Source organism: Phascolarctos cinereus, unplaced genomic scaffold (genome assembly GCF_003287225.1).
Source record: "Phascolarctos cinereus isolate Bilbo 61053 unplaced genomic scaffold, phaCin_HiC Scaffold_5;HRSCAF=322, whole genome shotgun sequence".
In the NCBI taxonomy this organism is placed as follows: Eukaryota; Metazoa; Chordata; class Mammalia; order Diprotodontia; family Phascolarctidae; genus Phascolarctos; species Phascolarctos cinereus.
In genome coordinates this window covers 311,692,726-311,702,551 of record NW_027555958.1, presented here as the reverse complement: position 1 = coordinate 311,702,551, position 9,826 = coordinate 311,692,726, and the positions used below count along the sequence as shown (strand labels likewise).

The 9,826-nt window shown below is 41.2% G+C and overlaps 1 protein-coding gene across 1 annotated transcript; it reads left to right on the top strand.

Moving 5' to 3' along the window:
• Positions 1–7,799: 7,799 nt before the first annotated feature.
• On the top strand, positions 7,800–8,081 carry SMIM36 (small integral membrane protein 36). The gene has a single exon (XM_078156793.1). It carries the CDS (start codon positions 7,800–7,802, stop codon positions 8,079–8,081), a length of 282 nt encoding a protein of 93 aa, XP_078012919.1.
• Positions 8,082–9,826: the final 1,745 nt, after the last annotated feature.

Genomic DNA, 9,826 nt, shown 5'->3' with positions numbered 1-9,826 from the left:
GGGTCACACAGCTAGTAAGTGTCAAGTGTTTGGTCTGAGGCCGGATTTGAACTCAGGTCCTCCTGACTTCAGGGCCGGTGCTGTTTCCACTGCACCACCTAGCTGCCCCCGATACCCTATATTCTTGAAATGTACATGTAGAGATAAAATTTAAACTCAAATTGAGTCCTTATTGGTATTGTATTGGGGGAAGCATGTCTGTACATTTCAGTCTGCTTTCTTATTTTATTTACATGTGCTTCTAGAAAAAAAAAATCTTGAACGGCTTCAAGTATTTTAAAGTTAATTATCAGTTAGTTGTTCATTATGAGGAATTACTAAGAATTGTCCAAAATCTTCACTGAAGATGAAGTTGTGTTGGTTCAAGGATTGTGTGAGATCAGCTGAAGCTTGATGCCCTTTATAGTTTTCCACTGTGTGTTGCCTGTCAGAATGAAATTCACCCTGTAGTCTGACATGTCATATCAGTATCTGCCAAACGACTAATCAAATAGCACATCTGTTAATAAAAATTTACAGAGCCTTTTCTTTCCAGAACGAAATGAAACAAAATGTAGTAAGATCTGACACTGACACTTGGAGCATTTTGTATCTGTACATAGTTTGGAGCGTGCCTCGCTGATTCCTATCTCCATGTCAGAATTCTCCTGAGATGCCACTTATCAAAAACATTAAGTCAGGCAAAAGCAGATGAGCCAGAGCATCAGAGGATGCCAGAGGTGGAGCTATCTTAAAGGTCTTCTAGTCTGACCAATCAATCAATATTTATTAAGCATCTGTTGTGTGCCAGGCACTGGGGATACAAAAAAAGGAAAAAGACAGAACCTGCCCTTAAGGAACTTGCAATCAACCCTCTTATTTTTTACATGTGGGAACTGATGCTCAAAAGGTTGAAGTGACTTACCCAAGGCTTTACAGATACATGGCAAAGCCACAACTCAAACTCTGATTTTAAATCGTGGGCTCTTTTTATACGCCACACTTCCAGTGTAAAACTTTAACTAAGGTATGGAGGCTGAGGCTTTGCTCCCAGGTGCCAAATTTAGAAACTAATTAGCTTATCATCTGGTTGCTGTTGACGCTAGACCTGTAATTCCATCCATGTATGAAGTTCTTGGTGTGGAATTCTCTCTGTGATAAGATCAACTTATGCTCAGCAACTTACAATCTTTGAGAGACGCTTAGAACACTGATAAGTCTAAGTAATTTGCCCAGGGTTACACAGCCAGAATCTATTAAAGGTAGCCTTGAATCAGGACTTCCTGATTTCAAGCATCTAGTAAGACAGGATAATTGGTTAGAAAAAGAAAGCCTCAGATAATTTCCTTCCTGTTTCTGGCAGTCTTGTCTCAAGTGAGATGTATCCTAAACCCAGGCATACCCTAACAGCTCCAGGGGTGGGGAACCTGCGACCTCGAAGTCACATGTGGCCTTCTAGGTCTTTGGGTGCAGCTTTTTAACTGAGTCCAAGTTTTACAGAACAAATACTTCTATTAAGGGGATTTGTTCTGTGAAGTTTGGATTCAGTCAAAGGGACACACTTGAGGACCTAGAGGGCCACATTTCACCTTGAGGGCACAAGTTCCCCACCCCTGCCCTTGCCCTTACAGTTGCCTACCCCCCAGCAGCCTGAAAAGTAGCTGCTTCCATGTTTCCCTACTTCTGTTGTCCCCATCTTAAAAAGATGTTCCATGCTGTTTGCCCCAGCAAAAAAAACCAAAAAAACAAAAAAAAAACATGCTCATCACAACCTTGTTCTAGTATGACAAAAAAATGTGGGCAAACCCTTAGAGCTGACTAAGATGGCATAAGAAGTTCCTTTTGCATTAATAAAAGGTCTAGTTTAAATGAATGTGATATAATATAACTCCACTAAAGTCTTTCCCTAATGCTTCTAGCAGTAATGTGTTGAAAGTATTGGGCTGATGAGGAAGGGACTCATTACTCCCTTTCCCCTATGGGCATGTATTGCTCTCTCCAAGCTCCTCTTTTGGTAACTCACTGAGCATGGCTCGGTTTTCATTTTAAACCCAGTTTCAGAAAGGGAATGATGAGAAGAGGAAGTGGTCAGTTGTGTTATCTCCCTTACCAGTCGTAGCATCCCCCAACCATAGCTATTAAACTAATTTATCTAGAGAACAATCCAAATCCATTTATTACTCTCTTTGCTTTTGGGACACTATAAAAATACGAATCAATAAGGTCTCCTCTGTACTGCTATGAACCCCTATTACGCTAAGAAAGATTCCAGCAGTAATAAGATCTCTCTCTCTCTCTCTCTCTTTCTCTCTCTCTCTCTCTCTCTCTCTCTCTCTCTCTCTCTCTCTCACACACACACACACACACACACACACACATATGCACACAAACACACACCTCACTATTCGCTGCCACAATTGAGCAATGAAGCGCATAGATAAGTAATGCAATGTTTAACCACATTTTTAAGAATCTTAGATAAACTAGTTTAAACAACAGCCAAAAGGGGGAAAAAACCTCTTAAGACATTGAGATTGGGAAATAAGCATACTTAGGAATGAAGAGGCAAAGAAAGAAAAAAGATGGAAAGAGAGAAAAGGGAGAGAGGAGGGGAAAGGGCAAAGAGAAGAAAGGAGAGAGAAGGAGGAGAAGGAAGAGGAGAAGTAGGAAGAGGAGGAGGAAGAGGAAGAGGAGGGAGACAGAGAAATCACTAGCTTCGCATTAGTCCCTGTGTGTAAACTGAGCAGAACAGAATCTATCTGCCTCAATGTGACTATGTCCCATGACCCAGGAATCCATCGCTATCAGCTCCACCACTGATACTTCACTCCTACCTCTACAATGACTGCTATCCTTGACTCCTGTTCTCCCTGTCTTCTGAGCCACTGCCTTGTCAGAACTGCTTCTCTCTCATTACTCTTGGGCATCTCTGATACTCATCAGTCCCTGACATAGCCACCATGGCTCCTCCCAGGCCTCCACTGTGTTCATCCCCTTATTTTGTGTTCACTCCAGTTCTACCTTTTGAGTCTCCTCCTCTTATGATCCTATCCCCTACCTTGGATTGGGAGGCAGGCTAGCTTTATAGTCATAGTTTCCATAGCCTCTCTGGGGTTCAAAGAGATAAATATTCAGTAATTTATGTCTCCCAGTGAACATTGGCTTCTACTATACTGTTATGTTTTATTTGGTAGTTGAGAAGACCCTGGATTCACAGAGAGAATGTCAGTATAGCATAAATGCTGGTGGGTCCTTTGCTGTTGTTCAATCATGTCTGACTCTTTCTGACTCCATTCGGGGTTTTCTTGGCAAAGACAACTTTGAATGACTAAGGCATTTTCACTATTATAAATACACAAATTAAAAATAAAAGACATATGAAGAAATGTGCTATCTGTATCCAGAGAAAGAACTGATAAATATAAGTATGCATAGAATAATTTTACATCTATTTGTACATATATATGTGTATATATATATATATATATGAAAAGAGAGAGAGAGAAAGAGGAAGTCTAATGGTAGCGGTCTCTAGGGAGGGAAGGAAGAAAAAAAGGGAAAATTTACATGATAACTTTGTTATATATTTGGAGGGAATAGCAAGTTGCACATGGTAGATTTACAGTTTCATGTGCAATCATCTTTTTTATTGTACTGTGTGTTACGGAAATGCTTGTTTTGTTCCTTGAATTGAAAATAAAATAATTTTTTAAAAAATAATATTCAACCTACATCACTAGAGGGGTTGTTGGTAGACTCCATCAATTAAGACTTACTTGCTAAATATGTAATCAGCTGAAATAAAATTTTTTGGATTCATCAGGTGACCTGGAAGGGACTTTAGAAGTCATTTTTAAAGGTAAGAAAACCCAGAAGGGAAGTGAGTTGCCCAAGATCACACAGCTAACAAGTAGAAGAACTCAAATTCAAATCAATCCAGATCCAGTGCATTTTCTACTACTTGACCATCTTAGGGGCCTTGCCAGCCTTTAAGAGGCATATACTCAGCAATGCAAGACAGCTTCCTCTTTTCTCTGATTCCTCTGGCAACACCTCCTCCTCAGCTACTGCCCTGGTCTAAATCACTAACTCCCCTTTTACTTCTGTTTCCATTGATACCATTCCAGCTCTGAGAAGCAGATCTTATTTCTTTGTGTGTGTCTGAGTGTGTATGTGCATGTACACACATATCTCCCTCGGTAAGTAGAAAAGAAGCAGCATCGTATAATGGATAGAGGCCCATCCTTGGAATCAGAAAGAACTGGGTTCAAGGGCCATTGCTGACATATACTGACTGTGAAACCTGGGGCAAGTCACTTAACCTCTCATTGCCCTCCAGAAAACCCTCTAAGGCATTAGTATAAAAGTGAGGAATGAGACCCCTTAGAAGGCTTTCCCTGACCTTAAGGGGTATGTGATCAGCCAATCAGAGTGTGGGAAGATGGGTCACACCCCATATTGACTGCAATATTGAACCGTAGGACTTTTCTCTAACTCAGTTAAATCTACCTATTCTGCCCCCTTCCTCTCCAATGCAAATTCCCAATGCCCTTTTCTGAGCATAATATCCATCATCCCATCAGAGTAATTATAACTTAGGGTGCACTGGACCTGGTTTATACTTGCTTAGGAGAGCCAATTGTTAAATTTTCAGCTTCAGTATTTATACCTCAGAAATTGGAAAAGTCTACCAATCAGGGCTGAATTTATTTTATTGCTTGTCGAGACTAAAATTGTGATAATGTTTATGATGCAAGTTAAATTTAAAAGCATATCCTGTATGTCCGTGTGTGTATATATGTACTTTTTTTTCCCCAGAAAGCTTGTTAAATATTTACCAGCACATCCCTGGTTATAACTTTACTGCTGCCCAGGAACCTGGGAACTATGCAAATTCCCCTGAAAACCCCTGAGCATATCACTTCCTGCCCCACCTCCAACACCTGGTAGGCTTTAGCGAAGGGCTTTCTGAACCCTAGGGCAGTGAACAGTGAATATGAGCCCCAACCCAATCCATTCATTCTCAGTGAAACAGAATAAATTTCATAGGTAGCATTGTCAACTATGGTGCAGATCTTCTTACATTATCTTTCTCTAGAGTATCCCCCTCTTCTGAATTTTCCTGTTTCCAATGAGAGTACCACCATCCTTCCAGTTACCCAGATTCACAACCTTGGGGTCATCTTTCACATTCTTTTACCTCTCACCCCATATATCGAATTAGTTACCAAATCTTATCCTTTCTATCTACACAATATCCTTAGCATGAGTCCCCTTCTCTCTTGTCACACAGGCATCAGTATAGTTAAGGTCCTCATCACTGGCCATCATCTCCTAATCGGCCATCCTTCCTCAAGTCTTTCCCCACTTCAGATCATCCTCCACTCAGCCACCAAAGTGATTTTTCTAAAACACCAATCTGACCATGTCACTCCCTTACTTAATAAAATCTAGTGGTACCCTATTGATTTTAGAATCAAATACTCATTCATTTTTTATCTTAGTCTTTAAAACTTCTATTTTTCATGTAAGCTTTATAGTTATGAGTACATATATATATAATTTACATAGAAGTAAATATGCATTTGGAGACAGCTAGGTGACTCAATGGATAAAGCAGTGGGCTTGGAGTCAGAAAGGTGTTGTGCCATTTTTCAGTAGTGTCCAACTCATTGTGTCCCCATTTGGGGTTTTCCTTGGCAAAGACACTGGAGTGGTTTGCCATTTCCTTCTTCAGCTCATTTTACAGATGAGGAAGTTGAGGCAAACAGGGTTAAGTGACTTGCCCAGGGTCACGCAGCTGGTGAGTGTCTGAAGTTGGACTTGAACTCAGGAAGATGAGTCTTCCTGACTCCAAACCCAGTGCTCTATCCACTGCACCATTTAGCTACCCGTCAGAAAGACCTGAGTTCAAATCCAGCCTCAGACGCTTACTAGCTATGTGACCTTGGGCAAGTCACTTAACCTCTGTTTACCTTAATCCACTGGTAAGGGAAATAGCAAACCACTCCAGTATTTTTGCCAAAAAAACAAACAAACCATGGAGAATATTTGTGTTGTATAGTCCATGGGGTCATGAAGAGTCAGATATGACTGAATGACTAAATAACAACAAATATACATTTATTGGAGGTGTAGTTTTAAAAATGTTTTACTGGTGGTGGGTGCTATTAAAATAGTTTAGAGATGACTCTTCTAAGACCCTAAATTGCAGAGGAGATATAGATGTGCATTAATAGGAGTACCCACAAAGGTATACTCCATGCCAATAAAATCACATGACTAAAGCAAATGAAAAGGGTGCTAACTAGAAGCACGATATGGTGAATTGGAAAGAGTAATGCTTTGGGAATCAGGAGAACTGGTTTCTAGTTCTAACACTACCTCTAAGTCAGTTTAACTTTGGACAACTCATTTACTTCTCTGAACTTCACTAGTGGTAGTGTGATATCCATCAAAAAGCATTTACTATGTGCTAGGCACTGTGCTAGGGAAGCTAGGGAGCACAATGGATAGAGTGCCAAGCCTGGAATCAGGAAGACTCATCTTCCTGAGTCCAAATCCAGCCTCAGATACTTGCTAGCTGTTTGATCCTGGATAAGTCACTTAACCCTGTTTGCCTCAGTTTCCTCATCTGTAAAAGGAGCTGGAGAAGGAAATGGCAGGGGCAGCTAGGTGTTGCAATGGATAGAGCACTAGCCATGAAGTCAGGAGGACTTGGGTTCAAATCCAACCTCAGACCAGACATGACATTTACTTAGCTGTATGACCCTGGGCAAGTCACTTAAGCCCAATTGCCTAAAAAAAGAAAAAGAGAAGAAAATAGCAAACCACTCCAGTATCTTTGCCAAGAAAACCCCAAATGGGGATCATAAAGAATTGGACATGACTGAAATGATGGAACAACAACAAAGGCACTGGGGATACAAAAAAAGGGGGGGGAGTACTCCTGCCCTCAAGGAGTTTACATTCTAATAAGAGAAAAAACAGGTCTATGCATATGGATATACAAGATATATGCACAAAGTAGGTGGGAGGGCACTATGGAGGGCAAAAGTCTAGCTAGGAACAGGGAAGACTGGGAAAAGACTCCCGAGTAAGGGGACATTTGGTCTAAGTCTCAAAGAAAGCCAGGAATTCTCAGAGGTGGAGGTGAGGAGGGAGCACATTCCAGGCACAGGGACATCCAGTACAAAGGCATACAGATGAGTATCACATGTGAGGAACAGCTAGTAAGCCTCTGCATACAGCCGGAAGACCTGGGTTCGAATCTGGATTCAGAGACATTTGCTAGTTGTGTAACCCAGAGCAAGTCATTAAACCTCTGTTTGCCTCAGTTTCCTGCACTGTAAAATGGTGCTACCAGCCACTACCTTGCAGGATTGTTGTGAAGATCAAATCAGATGATATTTGTAAAACACTTAGCACAGTGCTTAACACATAGTAAGCCCTTTATGAATACTTATTCTCTTCCCCCAGTCCTCATCAAGCATATCAAGGTGCTTCCTAAATGTTGCCTGTGTATTGTTATTCAAACTTCTCTATTTTAACAGTTCAGCAGCATTTGGTGGGGAGGGGGCATGGGGAAACAAACAGTGAGTGAGCTGTGAGAGGCAGCTTCTGTGCTTTGGGAAATACAGCATTAAAAGAAGGTGCTTAAGTTATTAAAGTGAGGCACTTTAATCAGCCAGTCCCTCCTAGAGGGCTGGGGATTAATGTATTTTTACCACAAAGCCAATGAATCTATTCTGGTCATTTCAGGATCGCTCTCCCAAGCAAAGGAGGAACTTGTTTCTCTGCCCTTTCAGTGGGGTAAGGAGATGGAGTTTTACCTGGAAATTGATCCTGTTACCTTGAACCTGATTATCCTAGTGGCAAGCTATGTCATCTTGCTGCTGGTTTTTCTCATCTCCTGTATCCTCTACGATTGCAGAGGGAAAGACCCCAGTAAAGAGTACGCACCCGAGGCCCCTCTGGATGCTCAACCATCCATCCAGCTGGTATTAATGCAACAGAGCTCTCCCGGGAGCCACTGGGCAAAAGGACCTGGCCTGCCTTATGGCACTTCAGCTCCTCTTGGGAAGAAGAGCACAGTGGTTTGAAGGGTGCCAGGCAGGCAGTGGGCAAGGATTGGATCCTTTCCTGACAGGCTCTCCTCCTCCATCATGTTTGCCTTCCCCTGGCACAGGACCAGCTTAGGCAAGTAAGTAGAAGCCCTCCCTCTCTTTATCCTTGCCCACCCTGCCCCCCACTTTGCCACTGCTGAGTTAACCGTTCGGGGTTATTAAGCTAGAAGGATGGCATTTGGTCATGTTCTCCAGTAGGAAAATCTCAATGATATTATTAGAATAGAGATAGCATGTTTAAATCTACAAACCTGCTGTCAGGACAGGACAGGAAATATAAAAGCTGGGAGAGATTAACATTTAAGTCACAGAGGCAACAGAAGGGATAACCATGTAACATATAACTTCCGTGAGGAATGAGATGGGCTTACAGCTGTTCTGCCTTCAGCAAATCCTCACTTTCCAAAACGTTCATTTGGTGTCATTTCATCTCTGGATCTTGCCTATAAATGCATATGGCTGTCTCTTTGCACTCATTTTCCTTCCCTGTGAACCTAGGTATCTTTTTGTAATGTGGACAGTGAATGCTGTATAGAGGAACTTCCAAACAGAATTTATGAATCAGGAGACTGCTCTGATATACTGAAGATTCACATTACTGAATGTACAGGTCCCTTCCAGTTGTAGGTCAAGAGACTTGGTTGGAAAAGTGTGAAAGGGTCTGGATTTGGAGTCGGAGGACTGGTGATCAGATTTCAAGTTGGCCACTTACTACCTGGGTGATATTGGGCAATTTTTTAACCTCTCTGAGTCTCTGTTTCCCAATCTACAAAAGGAGGGGTTGGAATCTATGATATCTGTGGTCTTTTCCAACTCAAAATCTCTGATGCTATGTAGGACTCTTCCAGAATACTGCGGACTCTTCTCTGTGTTTTACTAAAATTGTCCACATTTGTTCACTTATTGGCAAGTTTTGAACTGTCTCCATGAAGCTTTGGCATAATGCCCTACCTCAACCTAGATCAAATTATTCCATTCTAAGGACCAGAAACTTCTGTAATATGGTAGGAAAAAAGATTGAGAAACCATTTTCCTCCTTTCTAATGGAGAATGCAGGAGAGGTTTCTGGAACCTAGTTGGCTTTGTCCAAACCACTCTGTCCAGTTGTGTTGCCAATTACCTTTTCATTGGGCCTTTCAGTTATTGTGGCCAACATGAAAACAACCCCCCATCACTTGGTTGTAGTAATTGAGGAGGGAGGGTTAGTATGAATATTATTTTATCATGAGGCTACTCTTTTCTCTAAAAACATTTTACTGGTCAAAGTTTTCTGCATTCTTCAGTATAATTTTATCTCAGAGCCAAAATATTATATATATATATATATACACATATACATATATTTATCTATGTACTATATACATATATATACACATATATACATATACACATATTTATCTCTGTACACATATGTGTTTATGTTTTTTATATATGAAGGTCAATAGGAAAAGAGCATTTAACAGGAAGGACGGTGCTTCACATAGACCTTATCTACAAGGTGAAACTCACCTAAAACCAGGATTGGGAGGCCATTTTTCCATCAAGGGCAAATGACCCATATAAGAAAAAAAGAGTTGAGGAATCCATAGAAATAAAAAACAACTTGATTTTTCTGTAGGTTTGAGAAGGGGGAGAGTAAGAAGGGAAAGGAGGGAAGAGAGATAGACACAGACAGAAAGGGAAGGTGAGGGAGAGAGGGGGAATTACGATTCACTCGAATT